This window comes from Brachyhypopomus gauderio, chromosome 14 (assembly GCF_052324685.1).
Source record: "Brachyhypopomus gauderio isolate BG-103 chromosome 14, BGAUD_0.2, whole genome shotgun sequence".
Lineage (NCBI taxonomy): Eukaryota > Metazoa > Chordata > Actinopteri > Gymnotiformes > Hypopomidae > Brachyhypopomus > Brachyhypopomus gauderio.
In genome coordinates, this window is record NC_135224.1 from 15,068,711 (window position 1) to 15,085,451 (window position 16,741).

The window sequence follows — 16,741 nt, forward strand, 5'->3', positions numbered from 1 at the left end:
TTCATGGAAGTATTTGCTTATTTGAAATGAACACTTTTATTGAGGTTTTTTTTTATTGGTTTTATTATGAATGCACTAAAATTATTTTAGACAGTTAATAATATTAATATAGTATACAGTGCCTTTCACATAACCAAGGTCACAGTTTCCAGAAGAGAAAAATAATTTCTAACAAGGAGCAGGAGAGGAGTGTCCTGAGAAGAGGACACCCATAACGCTGGGTTTTGACATTGCTGTGGTAACAATGAAAAGAGATGGACAGGAGTTCCAGAGAGTTGGGCGGCAACGTTAAAAGACCCACAGCCCACTGTGGCCCGCTGTGGCCCGCTGTGGCCCACTGTGGCCCACTTGTGCCGAGGGACTGACTGTAAAAGTCCATCAGGAGACATGTGTTTGTGAGATGAGAGTACATGGACATTTGGGAAGATACGCGGTTGGCCTGGGTGGTGTCTGTCTGACTGCTATATGAAATGCCTGTAGGGAAACATCATCGCTTCATTTCCTAAATAAAAATAAAACCATCACTAAAGCATTTCTTCCACGTATTAGGCAATATTTGCCAATTTAAATTTGTGCCCATGTTGCAAAAACTTTTATCCCTACTGCCATGAATTGAATTAAGAGCTGGAGATATCTTGATAGAATAATACAGAATATGTTATAGAATAAAAACAGTAAATAGCAAACATTACTGTGGCTCGATAATGCTGGCTCAGCCAGGATGCCAAACCTAGGCTCACGCTGCACACGCCCACCAGGAGACGTGGCCTGCACGTGGGTGTGTAAAGCAAGACAGAACAAATGATGAGAGCACACCCCTGCCATCCCAGAAGCCAGAAGTTAGTGATGAGAGGTGTGAGCACCTGCACACACACTCCCACGTCGGGTGGTTCAGTAATGTCGACGGGCCGCTTTTGAAAGCTCTTTTCATCTTGCCCTGTTTCTGAGGGCTGTGACCTCACTCCTCATTATCCCACCAGGCTCCGCCCCCACCAGCAGCACCGCTACTGTCACCTGCTCTTTCAACCCGCTAATCACCTCATTAGTGAGAGGATAATGCTTCCGCTCGTTAAAGCTCACTTCCACGAGTCATAATTTACCATCTGTGTCTGATCCATCTAGACAGATCTCCATGTGCTGCTGCCGCTACGCTCGTGTCCAGCCGAGAGGAGTGATGGTGTAACATCAGCGCTGGCCAGTGGAGTAGGAGGGTGGAGGTAGATGCGGTTGGCTGTAATGGCGAAGCACAGATGACTTTTCCTAAGAGGGAGGGGGAGAGGGGCGGAGCCACCTGGGGCTGTGGTCATGGCAACTGTGACAACTCTTTCATTTGGAGCCTTGTCGTGATTTGCCTAGAAATGTTTCCTCCCCTCCAGGGTGACATTGTACAAATCCTCCAGCTTCTCGGTGTCTGCTGCGGAAAGTTATATACCAGCTGCCTCCTGTCAATCAGGTGCAGCTGATTGGTGTAGTCACAGGGTCATACTGAAACTCACACTCATCAGCAGTGTTGGATTGGCACATGCTGTGAACACAGATACTGTATCACTACTACACACCTGTGTGATCTAGATACTAGTAGGGAAATGACAGAAATGGACAAAGGTTTTTTTTTGTCTATCAGTTAAATAAATTAATCTAGAGTAACAGTATGCATAAATACTTCATGAGTATTAGGCGGTTAGGGAACTGGTCTTGTGACCGGAGGGTCGTGGGTTCGATTCCCAGACCTAAGACCATGACTGAGGTGCCCTTGAGCAAGGCACCTAACCCCAACTGCTCCCCGGGCGCCGGGCTAGGGCTGCCCACCGCTCTGGGCACGTGTGATCCACAGCCCCCTAGTAATCACTAGTGTGTGTTTGTGTGTTCTGACTGCACAGATGGGTTAAAAGTGGAGGACAAATTTCGATTGGGGTGTAAAAAAATCACAATTGACAAAATATGGCACATTAAAAAAAAAAATTTAAAATGTATTTATTTATTTAATGTTTTTATTTGAGAGCTGTGATGTCAGGCGGTCTCAGTCAGAAGTGCACATACAAGAATAAACGTGATGAAGATAAAGATAAAGAAGCCTATTTGAAAGTTCTGGTAGTTTTGTAATATCCATGCCAAACAGCAGAGCGGTTCCTGGCGAGGTGCGGAAATGTGTCCGAAAGGAGCTGAAGTTAAGAATAAACGTGGATAAGGACACAAACGCACAAATGTTTCTGTGTTTAAAATGGCCTGTTTTGTGATATCTTCCCACAGATCTTCATATTTGAGAATAACATCTATTACAAGCCCACCGTAACTGATCATACGATCCGCCTGGTCACTACAGGAAGAGAGGGCGTGGTATTTAATGGCCTCGCCGACTGGCTTTATGAAGGTGAGCATGCAAACACGTGGCGTTCATCACAGATCACACTATGGCAGAGGATCTGTGCTCTTCTGCTGTTAGTGGTTCATTACCGCTTGGGAAATGTCCTGATTAAAAGCGTCTGCTACTTTGCTGCTCATTTGTGGCTCTGATAGTAATGTTTTGTGATTTTTTTAGACAATTAGCATGACAGACCTAGAATTAGCATTGAAGGTGTAAACAATATTTTTAAACAGTATTTTTTTTTTACGTTTGATTCACCATATGATTTGTTTGTTACTGAAGTCTTTGCAACGTAGTGATTTATAAAGTTAGACATTTAATTCCACATATCATTTGTTTGATGAGCTGACGCTGAACAACGTGTAGCTGGAATTCCTTAAAATGAATGTAAAATTAATCTGGTCTTTAATTAAAGTTTATAATATTTCAGGATTTGTGTTTGCTTGCTTGTTTGTTTGTAATAACACAATTTGTAATAATTGTGTTATTATTAAAAACAGATTATTAAATGCCAAACAAGAACCATGTCGATGTGATGGTGGTAATGCAGTGTTGATTATGAGGTGTATGCTGAGTATGTTGGAGGTTTTGTAGGACTGTCGCACCAAAAAAAGAGGGAAAGGGCACCAATGTAATTCCCAAATCAACATGTGGAATTAGAGCAGGTGGTATTTACCCCCACATTAATCCAAGTACCTTGATGCTGACGACCGTGGTCGAACCTAGTGAAGAGAAAAGCTTGATGTTATGGTATACTGGACGTTAGATTGTACTGACTGTGTTTGGCTGGCATCTATGTCTTTTGTGTCATTAATGATTTGTTCATGTACAGTTTGTAACTGAAGTAAAAAGAAGAAACTGGGGATTTCTTTGCTGGTGCAAGTTAACCTTTGTATCATCTGTCAGTTAGAGTTCACCAGGTTTAGTGAACTTGCATTTCTTGAAGCATGGCAGTGGTTCATATCTTGGGGTTGATTCTCTTTAAGGGTGTGCACTTCAGCAAATCTGAGTCCTGTCTGATGGTATTCTCTTGGTCAGCCCCCGTGTTCTTTCAAGATGCTACATTCACCTAGGCAACTAACCTGATCCGTAACCACGGACTGTGCAGCTGATTACGGCTCAGCTAATACTGCAGTTAAGTTTTCACTGGATTTGGCTGTGATGTTTTACATTAATGGTTTTCTTCCTGGACTTTGAGAATGAGACTATAGAAATATATTAAAGTAAATGTGGTGATTATGGTGATGATGATGCCTGCTTTGGCAGACACATTTTCTTTCTTTCATTTTCTTCTTTCTAAAGTTGAGACCCAGCAGTGTTCTAACCTAGGCAGTGCTCAGAGAAACAACCAATCAATAGTTTTATTACTGATTGTCCCCTAAGTTTTAAAATGGTTGTGATTTGATGCAACCAATACAGATGTAAATACCCACAAATTAAAATGTAGATGTTTCTGCACATTACTGTTATTATTTTATTTCAAATTCTGTGCTGTAACACATGCATAACCTTTACTTAAGGTTGCTAGAATCCTGTTGTCACTGGCTGACACAAAAATTAACTCACATCAGCAAAGGTGTTTGTGGGGGCCTTCACGTTTGCTTTAGCCCGTCATGGTTCGAATTGATGGAGCCAACATGGTTCATTGTTGGCTTTGGGCTGGAAGCTTGTGAGCCTTGTCTAACACAGTTGTGTAGGAGTGTAGGATCACTCCACCTCTCCCTCAATCTCAGTCCCACTGCACTTCTACACCAGCCCCAGACGGCGCAGAGCTGAGATATGCCTTCAGGTCCTCCACACACACACACACACGCCAAGACGCAACACTCCGCGGCCCTGATCTGATGGAACACGGCTCATTTATCCTCCACACTGGTTTCTCGCTGCGGTAGTTTTATACCAGTACAGATCGTATTTTCCGTTTTCATTCCCTCCCTTCACCCTCCGTGCATGTGATTCATTTTTCCTTCTTGGAGGTGATGGGATTTTTGATGGCGTGTTGCTCGGTGCCTGGCTGTAGGACTTTGCTGGGGGATGCAGGAGGGAGAATCACACACCTCCTCCAGGGGAGATCTTCCTCCTCACGTCCTGAGTTGTGAGTACATGACTCATACGACTTTGTGGTGTCTCTGTTCTTGGCTCGGGGTTCCTGCGGCGGTTTCTGCGCGTCGCTGGGTGCCTGACGCTCGCTGGCTCAGGACCGGTCCATCGAAAAAAAAAACTGCATCTGTGGTGCACTCACTGTCGCCATGGCGGCGGATGCAGAGCATCTCCGTCTCAGCGACGGAGATGAGCGTCTGGCTTTATGAGGCTATGGGCACAGTGGCAAATGCACACATAGTGGCTCTGACTCAAAGCAGGCAGGGAGCAGAACTACTTGACGCTGTTTACAGCATCTCATGTCCAAGGCTAAAGCTGTAGCAGATCTCTACTGCCACCGTGTGGTGTTGGATTGCTTTGTGATCAGGAATCCTTTCATCAAAATGTACTTAACGGCAAATGACCTAACCGGTCAGCTTCTTCTGTGGACACAGTTATGGTCATGTGGCATCTGTCTTTGGGAATCTTGTCATCCTAAAATCATCTTTTTTACATTCATGAGTGTTAAAATGAGTAGAAATGGTTCGGTCATCATTCCTTTGTTGTAGAAAAACAAGGTCAGGTGTTTGAATGTAGCTGTGTTGTGAAGCTTTGCTTGAGACTCCCAGGGACTACTAAGTGAACTTAAGCATACAGCCGAATGCTGTTCATGGCCCTGGAATCTCATACAATGGTTTTTTATACAACGTAAGAAAAACTGACATTTATGTCAATTTCAACACAGTCCCATCTGTTACTGTTGTTGCTGCGGAGGTGCACAGTGAGTGGAACGAAAGGTCTTTGGTGGATAACTCAACCCTCTGTGTGTCCTGACTTCCCTGGCCACGTTTTTAGCTCAACTTAACCTCGCCTGCTCCTAAACAGTGTTTTTATGGTTTGCCGGATGATTCTGTGATGCTGGTTAAAGCTGGAGATCGTGGATTAGTAGGGCATCTTGGGTGCCGTCTCAGGCTGGGAGCAGTTTTCCCCATAAGCCCTTCTGCAGATTTTAATTGGTCCATAACTAACCACGCTCGTGTTGCTCCTGATGTAGCCCATAGTGTTTTATGTGCTGCGGCATTCGGTCTGCGCCACTCCACAACCCCCCCTCACCAGCCGCTCCCGGCTCCCGCTGTCCTGCTGGTGATGAACAGGACTCCCAGGGTGGGGGTGCGGGTGGGGATGTGGGTGGAGCAGCCAGCATAAATCATGCTGGCCTCTGTTTTTTGCTTGTGCTGCAGTTATGGGAGCAGTGTCTCCCCTCCCTCTCCATTTGTGTAAAGGATGTTTTGTCCTCCAATACTGGTATCTTCAGAGATCTTCAGACCGATTGCTATCTTGGTTTAAAAAAGTACATTGTTTAGAGGCGCTTCAGTACAGTTATATGACTGATTAATACAAGGACTTGTTTTAGAAACCCTGATAGTCTGTATCATTTCACATATAGCAGACAGCATCAAAGGAAGTAGCCTTGGGCAGATGTACAGAATCACTAAATATTGCGATAATTGAAATTCTTGAAAATTTTCTCTTTCTATTTGTACTACTTCAACTTCTCTTTCTATTTCTTGCTGCCAAGAGGGGAGAGAGTGTTTTTTTGGGGGTGGGGGGGGGTACCTTATTTAACCATCATCTCTGAAAAAACATTGTGTTTGTAAACAACGAAAGTCCCAACCCAAGTACTATGCCCACTGGCATGAAGAGCAGAAAAAGTTTAATGGATGATAATTATAATTCAGAATGTTTGTGAATAAACTAAGCCAATTTTTAAATAAGTAACTAATTTTTATAATTAAGATTTACTGTTTAATGTTGTATGCTACACTACAAAACCTTATTTAATGGCTACAAGACAATGGTCATGTGACAGAAACAAATGAAAGGTTCTATAACACTCACATGGCTTGGTAACAATTTGTAACTCAATTTGAACACGATAATGTCATTTACTGATAGAACTCTGGAGATGAGGATAGTTTGTCTGAATTTACATTGTAGTCCAAGCCTAGTGAACCTTGTTGTATGACAAAAATCATATTAATGTATAATGGATGTCATTTCTCTGAGGGCTTCTGTTAGTCAGAAACCTCTTAAACGCTTTGTAAACAAATGTTTCTACTGACTGGCCTTGTTGCAGAGGAGATTTTGCAGAGTTACACTGCTCATTGGTGGTCACCGGATGGCCTCAGGTTGGCGTACGCCACTATCAATGACACGCTGGTGCCCAGCATGGAGATGCCGATCTTCACTGGCAGCCTGTACCCACGCAGTCAAGAGTACCGCTACCCGAAGGTAACTGCTGTTTGCTTGTTGTCTCCTCACAGAACCCGCCATGAGAAAGTGCTCATGCTAAACCACAGTACCGGCGATTGTGGCTTGAGTTGTGTAATAATCTCTGCAGGAGTTAAACGTCATGTCAGCCTGTATGGCTGTCTTAAACCGAGCGGGGCTCGTTCACTCATCACGAGCACCAACGACGCCCCGCCCACTTCTAGCTTACGTCTAACACGCCCTGGGTTTGAGGCACAATAGCAGCGTCTCCAGAGCAACCACAGTTATAATAGCGCTAATCAAAGAGCAAGGGCCTTGGAGAACACGCGGCAGTACTGAGATGTCACGGGCGCTGACACTGCTTCCACAATTAAACCCGAGCGCCTTAAAGAGTCCAACGCACTTTCTACTGTCCGCTCCTTTCCTCTGTATTTTGTTATGAGCAACACATTACACAATAAAGAGAACTACTGAACAACTGAAAGTTGTGAACAGGTAGTGATTTCACACTTAGGAGAGGCGCGTTATTAGAAGGTTTAAACACAATTTAAAAATGCTCAAACTGAAAACTTTAATAACTATTGTAATGAACTGTAATTGTGTTGAGTTATTTAAGCAGACAAATACCATTTTTGGTATTTTGCCATAACATCCATACAATGTCAAACTGTTGTACATCAATAACAAAAAAATCAAGGTACATTTTGCTTTGTGCTAAAGCACATAAACTACAGACAAAGCCATATCAGATTTGAAAACAAAAAAATAAAGAAAGAATGATCTCAAGATCGTGCCTTGGAGCACACCACAATTAGTGCTATCAGCAAACACGTCAGACGATTCCTACAAATCATTGCTGTTATGTAAAGTACTTAAATCCAAAGTAATTGCTGTTATATTATTCAAGCATGTCAGTCGATGTGTCAAAATCTTTAAAAGGGCAGACACAAAATTAAAATGGTGCAACGTTATGCATAGTTTATATAATTTTAATAGACCTAAAGATCTATGGAAATGCATAAAATCACACCAAACCTCCTTTACAAGTATTAATGAGAGAAGGGGGCAGAAACACAGACACTACCTGTCACCTTCGTAGGCTGGGGAGGAGAACCCTTATATCTACCTGTCGGTGGTGAGTCTTAACGGCCCCTTGCACACAGTCAGGATGAAGAAACCCGAAGATCCCAGGATTGGGTGGGTAGCCATCATAACCTCAGTCTCTTTCTAATGAAGCTGACGACATAAGCATATTGATGTGATTTGTGGGGTAAAGCGGACAATGGCTTTCTGTCCAAACATATAATGCATGGAAATAGACAGAAATTATATGCACTTACCCAGCTGAGTTCATCTCTGGATATGAAGTGTGGTCCTCTTTTAGGAAAGAGTACTACGTAACCATGGTGAAATGGGCCACCAGCACCAAGCTGGCGGTGAATTGGCTAAACCGGGCCCAGAACAACTCCATCCTCACCCTGTGTGAAGCCACCACAGGAATCTGTACCAAGGTGAGCTTCTCTCTCTCTCTCTCTCTCTCTCTCTCTCTCTCTCTCTCTCTCTCTCTCTCTCTCTCTCTCTCTCTCTCTCTCTCTCTCTCTCTCTCTCTCTCTCTCAGAGGAAGCTGCTAAAGACAGGATGTACCTATGAGTTCTCTACTGTCTGCACTACATACTGCAATACTTATTACTAAATATTCATTTACTCTCCCTCTCTCCATCTCCCCTGGTGTTAATTAGTCCCAGCGGCAGGAATCATCGGTGCCTCCACTTAATCAATAAGTGCCACATTAGCATACTCACATGCCCATTCAGTGTAATTAGAGCACCGCATTACCATACTCAAATGCTCACTCAGTGTAATTAGAGCACCGCATTACCATACTCACATACTCACTCAGCGTAATTAGAGCACCGCATTACTCACGCAGCATAATTAGAGCACTGCATTACCATACTCAAGTACTCATTCAGCGTAATTAGAGCACCGCATTACCATACTACAGTGCTCATTCAGCGTAATTAGAGCACCGCATTACCATACTCACATGCTCATTGAGTGTAATTAGTGCACCACATCACCATACTCACGTGCTCATTCAGCGTAATTAGAGCACTGCTTCTTATGCAGACTGAATAGTGTTCCTGCTGATATTTTCATTTGCTTGTCTCTTATCACCTTTGCTGTGTGGGCAGATCACAGAGTAGTTCTACGTAGTAACGAGCCCACTTTGCCCACTTTGCTCTGAAAAGCCATGAAATGAGCCACACAAGAAGGTCAAGATGAGCAGCTCTACACACACACACACACATGAGAGAGAGAGAGAGCATGTGCGAGAACAGCATTGGTCGCTGACGTTGTGCTGTGCTTGCAGAAACACGAGGATGAGAGCGAGAGCTGGCTCCACAGACAGGTGAGTGACCGCCATCATTACACACACACACACACACACACACACACACACACACACACACACACAAGAGCTTTAATCTCTGAGTGCGGACAGATGTCACTGAGTGAGAATGGCTGTGCGTGGGTTTGGAGTGGAGGCATGTTCTCTGATTCAGACATTCACAAAGTCGAGGACGGCGTGTGCTACGCTCCTCAGTCACACGGTTCTCCCTTCTCTCTCCTCACTGCCGTCATGCACACGCACAGAACGAAGCGCCGCTGTTCTCCCGAGACGGCCTTAGGTTCTTCTTCACCCGGGCGGTGCCACAGGGTGGCCTGGGCAAGTTCTTCCACATCTCCATGTCAACTTCCCAGGTGAGGTGTTCTTCCACCACCCACGCCACCCGAAGCCGTCCTCCACCTATCAACCGAGCATTGCAGCCGACGGCCCAGTGAAAATGACCTCCCCCCTCCCCGTCTGTTTGTGGCAGCCCAACAGCACCTCAGACACACTGCAGTCCTTGACCTCAGGCAACTGGGACGTCACCGAGATTTTGGCCTACGACGAGAAGTCCCAGCTGGTGTAAGCATGTGCCCTGACACGCACCAGCACATGCTCGCGTGTAAAGCAGAACAGCTGGGTGTAAAGATCACGTTCTCCTTCTCCGGTTCAAAGAACACGTTTCCCATTGGGGAACGCACTGGCGTTCTTTAAAGCCTTCTCTGACACGCTCCAACCACTTCACAGGTACTTCCTGAGCACCGAGGACAACCCAAAACGGAGACACCTGTACAGGTACCGGTCTCGCCTCGCCGCCTCACCACACCTCAGGCCAGACGCCAGCCGCGCCACGACTGTGACCTCCGTGTGTTGTCTTTCAGCGCCTCGACGACAGGCTCCTTCAACAGACGCTGCCTGTCCTGCGACTCAGACTGTGGCTATGTTAGTGGCACGTTCAGCCCCAGTACTCTCTATTTCCTCCTCGACTGCAAAGGTCAGCGGGCTGCTAACTCACAACGGCCTTTTGACATGATGTCCTGTTTACATGCAGCGCAGTCAGTATACCCTGATTCCTAACACCCTGACCATACACTATAATATTATGTATATATACATAAATAGCAAATGTTTATAGCAAAAACTGCTGCCAAGCACTGTATATTGTATGTGTGTGTATATACCAGTAGCGAACCGTGACCATTAAACCTGGGCCCGCTCCCACCCCCCGAAAAAAAATTGTTTCCTTTCCTAATTAACTGCAATAAATAAATAAAAAACTGAGACGACAGTACAGCTTTAGAAACGCAATAAACAATAACATCTGAACTAGATAACTTCTTAAGCAAAATAAGGTTCCAACAAAATAAGGTTCACAGCTCTGTGTTCCTCGGGAGCGGAATATGTAAACAACGCATACGAGGGCATCAAAGGACTGAATCGAAACTAGCTAGCGGTGGTACGCTAACGACAGCTAGCGTCGCCACAGCAGGCGGAAATTATCATACAGTTAAGCCCCCCTACTAAAAGGGAAGATATGATTGGTCAATTTTACTGTCATTTGAAACTGGTATTGCGCTGAATTATAACTGCAAGGCCCTCTGTAAACAAACAGCGGGCATCACAGTCCTGATAGGGGGAGACACAGGCTCACAGGCTTCCACTTAACCCCTCACCTTCCAACACAGATTGAATAGACACGGTTGAATAATTTATTTGCTTATATTTCTGTAATTGTTTAGATGCCGATTGTCAAACTGTAAGTAGATAAAATAAAATTGGATAAATCATATTATATATATTTATGTTTTAAGAATATTTTAGGCCCTCTGAGAGGGCGTAGAGGGCCCTGACGGTTCCCCACTGGTATATACAGTATGTATATATAAGTGAACACACCCCTGTGCAATATCATATAAATGTCAAATGTTTTAAATCAGGTTTTAAAACTTCAAAACTAGAAAGGTATGCAGGAAGATCTGTTACCAATTAAAACTCAATCATCAGGAGTTATAAAACAGTCAAGAGCACCACTAACTGAACCCCTGGAGGCAGTGCTTGTAAAGTGATGCCATAGACACTGTGCTTTGCATCGTCCAGCTGTGCAAAGCCGAGGGGCAGGCACCGGGCACAGGGGTGATGGGTGCAGCAGGTGCCTGGCATAGGGGCAATGGGTGGAGCAAGCAATAACAATATATGGGCTGTAAACATGTGGTGACAGAAACAAACTGCAAGAGCTCTAAGCAAAGTACTTGTGTTACAAAGGCTATACATACCATTTTTAGCATGACAATTTTGCTGTAAAATATATGAAGGCCAAAGTGCTAAATTATAGTGTCGATGCTTGTCATGAAGTAAAACAGGAGGTTTACTTGTAGTATATAAACAATAAATGGACCCTTTAGGAACATAAATGCTTTATCAAGCTCCTGCAAGAATATTCCAGGAGGGGTCAGTTCCTTGATAAAAAAAAAGAATAACCATCTTAAGGTTAGCATTGTATTGAAACTCTGCTGTACCATTATGGCTGGTATCTCCGTAATTCAGATTTATAAAATCTATTTTTTTTATTTGCCCTTAAAAAATTTAAAGTTGTTTACCTGTAAACAGAGAATGAGTAAATAAAGCCGTACAGACACAACGAAGGGAGACATTTTGTTTCACAGTTGCCATAGTTGCGTACCCTTCCAGCACTACCGCTGCCTCTTTTCAGCGAGAGCATTAATCATCGCTTTATTAACGCCATGTTTTTGATTGGCGAGGCCTGGTTTCCATGGTAGCTTATCTGCTTAGCAGGCGCACGCAGGCGGGCCAACGTTTGGGTCGTTAATGGAAGGTGCCGTAATGATTGGGTGATCATCAGCACTCCTTCTAGTCCCAGCTAGGCAGAGGAGGCTGGAGCTGCACAGGGCACTGCATGCTATCAAGCACTATCCATGAACTTTTATTGTATTTCCTGTCCAGTGAATGTGAACTTTTATTGTATTTCCTGTCTTAACACTGAATGTGTTAAGTACTTCTTCTTTCTGGAAGTACTGACCTCTCTGTTTAGTACTGTTAGCAGAGTTCTGAGGTGTAGGTGACGAGTGCTGGATCCTAACCATGTCCTCCTGTCCCTCCAGGTCCCGGCGTGCCCTGCACAGCTGTCTACAGCACTCAGGACCGTCTCTATCAGAGTGAGTCTCCCCCGCTGCCCACACACAGGCTAGCGCCACAGCGGCGGCTCTGCCCGTGATTAGCGCCCGCCAGCCCACCAATGCAGCTTCCCACTTCCTGCCAACCGAGAGTTCCACTTCCTGTGAGACATGTAAGATGGTGGAGCCAGACGGAGCATCTGCCGTAGTTCAGCGTTTGAGCAGCAACCGAGTCTGTCGGTCCAGCCGTCACCTGAGCAACATGGCCGCATGCGCTTAGTAGATATTAAAGCCCTTGTTAAGACTAGGGTGTCGTCCCGCGAGACGGGTGCTCGTGTCGCTGTGATGTCGAAGCACAGCGGAGATGGCAACAGGGCCATTAGGCATCATTTTCACCAATCACTCGAAAGGGAACATTTGAATGCTGAGATATGGTTGTCACGGTAACCAGATTTTCCCTCGAGGAAAACAGAAGCCAGGATTTGAAGGCTGATTGCATCAGAAAAACACACAAACACGCGCGTGCACACACATGCACACACACACAGGCTGAGTCAGCCAACACTGCTTTTACCAACAAGTTGTACACGCTATGAAAGATATTGCATTGTTCTATTCACATATTCATGTTTGCTGCTGTCTAATGCTTCTCAGTGGAGGACAGGTTTCTTTGTGAGTGTAGTCCTCTCAAGGGTTCCCCCTTGCACTTCTGCTTCTGGGGTCTTGGTCCTGCCTCCTCCCAAAGGTGCTTTGGACCAAGGTCTGTTGCTAAAAGCTCCATCTAATCAAAATTAAACTGAATTGAAAGCAGAGCCTTAAACACCCCTTTTGTTTTTAAGGAAATCACACCATCACAGACGAGGTTCATTTCCAGCCTTTTATCAGATATGCTGGGCCGTATATTAGATACGCAGAGCATGTGTTAGCGCATTTATATACATTCACATCCTCCTGCCGACAGTAACAGGATGTTGGCTTTATCCAGTGTGCCCTCTGCAACAACTTCTCCACCCTCCTGTCTTCAGAGCTGCTGGACGTGGAGACCAATGCCCTGCTGAACAGCACCGTCAGCTCCATGCAGATGCCCAGGGTGGAATACCGGACAATCACCATCGACGATTACTGTGGGTAGCCGCCGGCTCCGGTAAAAGGTTGTGATTGTGATGCGTCAAAAACATGTCCAACGTGTTTTTCTCTCCCTTCTCCACAGCCCTGAACATCCAGGTCCTAAAGCCAGCAGGGTTCACAGAAACATCCCAGTACCCTTTACTGCTTCTTGTGTAAGTTCCGGTTCAACAATTAGACACCAACCAATTCAGTCAATCGAGATAAAATATTGGATAGGATTGGACAATTGAGAGGTTTTTGTTTTTTTGAGGGAAGGGTGTCTTTTGATATGTTCATTGAAAGTATCTTCTCATTTAAAATAGACAGGATGATATATCTGTGGACTAAAATAGAAATTGTATAAAATGGACAAGACTTTCAGCACTTAGGGCCAGCCATCTGGTACCACACTGCCTATTCAAGTAGAACCCCCCCCCCCCTTCAAACAAACAAACAAAAACAAATCAGAACTGAAAAAAGGCGCTCAGCCTCCATGTTGCAGTGTAAGCTGTTAGTCTCCTTTCCAGAGCAGCTGCTGTTCTTGGGGACAGTGAAGCTCTCTGCGGCACGGCCGACCTAGCAGGAGAGGAGCTCGCTGCCCCCAAAACTCTGTGACAGCACCCGAACAAGGACAAAACTCTGACAACATTAATTTTCAGTTTTGGCAGTGAGGAAATGGTGTGTGTGTGTGTGTGTGTGTGTGTGTGTGTGTGTGTGTGTGTGCGCGTGCATGCAAATGACAGGGATGGCACCCCCGGTGGTCAGACGGTGACAGAGCAGTTCCAGGTGGACTGGGCCACGGTGCTGGTGAGCTCCTACGGCACCATCGTCATGCGTTTTGACGGGCGGGGCAGTGGGTTTCAGGGCACCAACCTTCTCCACCGTGTGAAGAGGAAGCTGGGACTACTGGAGGAGTCAGACCAGCTGGAGGCACTGAGGTTAGAACTGCCAGAAGTGCTGGATTAAAAGCACTACATTTGCTTCTGAAACTGGAACACAGTTCAGTGTTGGAGTTTCAATGGTTGTGGCAAACAGAAAAGATCTTTGATGAGATTTATCCTGTATTTAAAATCCCATGACAGGTATTAAACTACAGAGAGGCTGTTTAAACTTGACCCGTCATGTGACTTGTGTCTGTATTGTATGATGGTGATATTTAAATGTACACCTGCAATTTCATGTGGATAATCCTCATTTTAGTATGATGCTGATGCTCAAGACCAAATCATTAACCAGATGTACAGACTCAGACTCCCTTTATTGTCCCTGCAGCATTGTGTCTAAGGACTCGTACATTGACAAAACAAGAATTGGAGTATATGGAAGGGTAAGTTGCCTGTCCTTTAAACAGAATCTGTTCATTAGACTGATATCTTGATCCTGATTCTGATCGAGCTGCCCCTTATACACACACACACACACCCCTGCCTCTGAGAGAGAGCTCGTGTTGTAACAGACTGCAGAAAAAGTCGGCATGAGTAGAAAGGGCAGGTACTGGAGTATGTGGACTCACTGCAGAGGCTGACCCTCTACCCCCCATGGCTTGTTCACTCCACCAGCTTGTTCTCTACGGGCACCAGGTATCTAGCTTTCTCCTACAAGCACTGCTCTGTTATTCCATGTTTTTTGCTTTAAACTCTTGAACTCCTGAGCGCTGACTAACAGATGTCCCCATGTCACTCTACGCTCCTCGCTTGTTTTGTTTACTTGACAGGATGAAAAATAATTGAATTTGTAGAACACTGAATTCAACGTGAACCAATATACCGCACTTACATCACAATTAGACAATCTTTACAATCGGTTCCATGTTGGTACGTGTTTATTTCAACATATCCGCTTTCCCAAAACAAACCCAACATGGTAACGGAAATGAGCCTTAGGAGGGCCGGGGGGCTCAGAAGTAGAGCAGAGTCCTAGGAAAAGAGGATACGCAAGAGCAGCCAATCAAAGCCCTCAGAGACCTGCAACCAGGAGCCACGCTGGAGACCTGTGGAAAGGAGACTGCCTCAGAACAGCAAATCAATTGGCAGGTTTGAAAGCACGCGGCGCTGTAGCTCACCTCTCCCGAGCATTCATCAACAACGGCCTGGCCGTCGTTCCGTCATCACGCAGAAGAGGGAGCCGGTGAAGAGAGAGGCGTCAGGGAAGAAAGCGCTGCATAAAGTTCGGAGCCCTGCAAGCTTCCAGAAAGGCCTGAGCATTAATTATTTAGCCTAGTGTGGACTTTGAGCTTTAAGATTGGAGAAACGAACTGAAAGTAGGGCAGCAGAAGGGCTGGGTTTAAAATAAACCTGCAGGTCTGGACCCAGCAGGTGCTCCATGATAATAATGCCATGAATCTTTGTGCTGTCCATGTAAATCAGTGGCAGGCAGCCTGATTGGATTCTGAAGCGCTGAATATAAAAACACAGTTTATGAGGAGCTTTGATTTGATTAAAAGCTAATTCCACAAATGAATACTGTTCGCATAAACAAGAGCATTAGTGTTTTCTAGAGTGTGTGCCACAGTTTTGTTTTTTTTTTTTCTTTCAGGGGGTGAGGGCTGACAAAATTAGATCCATGTGCTGTGTATTTAAGGCATTGACCTACTTTACTTGTTTTACATTAAAGTGATTGTGGAACTTTCTGATGCAGGTGTACGGGGGATACCTCGCCAGCCTCCTTTTAAACTCTGAAGATGCTCTTTTCAAGTACAAGTTCAAATTTAAGTGTGGAGTTGCAGTCTCTCCCATCACCGATTTCAGTCTATACGGTATCATCACACAGCACGCGTTAATCGTGCCTTACAATCAGACAGGCCAGTGACTGCATCTCTTAACTGCTCGTAATGTCTCCACTTTCTCCAGCCTCATCCTTCTCTGAGCGATATTTAGGTTTGCCTCAGTCCAACCAGAGGGTGTATGAGGTAATTCCATTTCCTCCTCTGAATAAGTACAACATCTGTGCTCAGTGCCTCTGAATGATGCATATCATTTTGTTCACCAGATGTCAAACTTAGCTCATCGGGCAAGTCTGCTGGAAGATAAGAAGTTCTTAATTATTCATCCTACAGCTGATGGTATATTTCAAGTTTATGTAAATGAAGAGACAGTAAAAGTCATGCAACCCATAAATATGACGACTAATGCGGCTCTCTGTCTCCCTCCAGAAAAAGTCCATTTCCAGCACACTGCAAAATTTATAAGCCATTTAATAAGCAAAAAGGCCAATTATACATTACAGGTAAGAGCTGTATAATCACCAGCAGGGCTCCAAGCACATGAATGAATGACGTGTACATGCTGACAATTGTTTTCCATTTAAAATCTCTGATCAATATAGCTGTGTTTTCATGAGTAATTGCTTTTGAAGGGCTTCAGTGTTTGGTGTTGTATTGGGCGCAGGAAGCCTGAG

At 44.9% G+C, this 16,741-nt stretch overlaps 1 protein-coding gene across 9 annotated transcripts in view; it reads left to right on the forward strand.

Moving 5' to 3' along the window:
- dpp6b (dipeptidyl-peptidase 6b) overlaps positions 1-16,741 on the forward strand; it is a 183,423-nt gene that overhangs the window by 165,237 nt on the left and 1,445 nt on the right. For all 9 annotated transcript variants that reach the window (XM_076972525.1, XM_076972523.1, XM_076972524.1 and 6 more), the window contains 18 exons: positions 2,251-2,371; positions 6,582-6,736; positions 7,815-7,912; positions 8,100-8,226; positions 9,090-9,128; positions 9,374-9,481; positions 9,598-9,689; positions 9,855-9,902; positions 9,989-10,101; positions 12,227-12,280; positions 13,264-13,362; positions 13,449-13,518; positions 14,089-14,283; positions 14,618-14,672; positions 15,983-16,100; positions 16,195-16,253; positions 16,334-16,406; positions 16,497-16,570. In XM_076972525.1, coding sequence (XP_076828640.1) covers positions 2,251-2,371; positions 6,582-6,736; positions 7,815-7,912; positions 8,100-8,226; positions 9,090-9,128; positions 9,374-9,481; positions 9,598-9,689; positions 9,855-9,902; positions 9,989-10,101; positions 12,227-12,280; positions 13,264-13,362; positions 13,449-13,518; positions 14,089-14,283; positions 14,618-14,672; positions 15,983-16,100; positions 16,195-16,253; positions 16,334-16,406; positions 16,497-16,570 — 1,698 coding nt within the window. The remainder of the gene's footprint in view (positions 1-2,250; positions 2,372-6,581; positions 6,737-7,814; positions 7,913-8,099; positions 8,227-9,089; positions 9,129-9,373; positions 9,482-9,597; positions 9,690-9,854; positions 9,903-9,988; positions 10,102-12,226; positions 12,281-13,263; positions 13,363-13,448; positions 13,519-14,088; positions 14,284-14,617; positions 14,673-15,982; positions 16,101-16,194; positions 16,254-16,333; positions 16,407-16,496; positions 16,571-16,741) is intronic.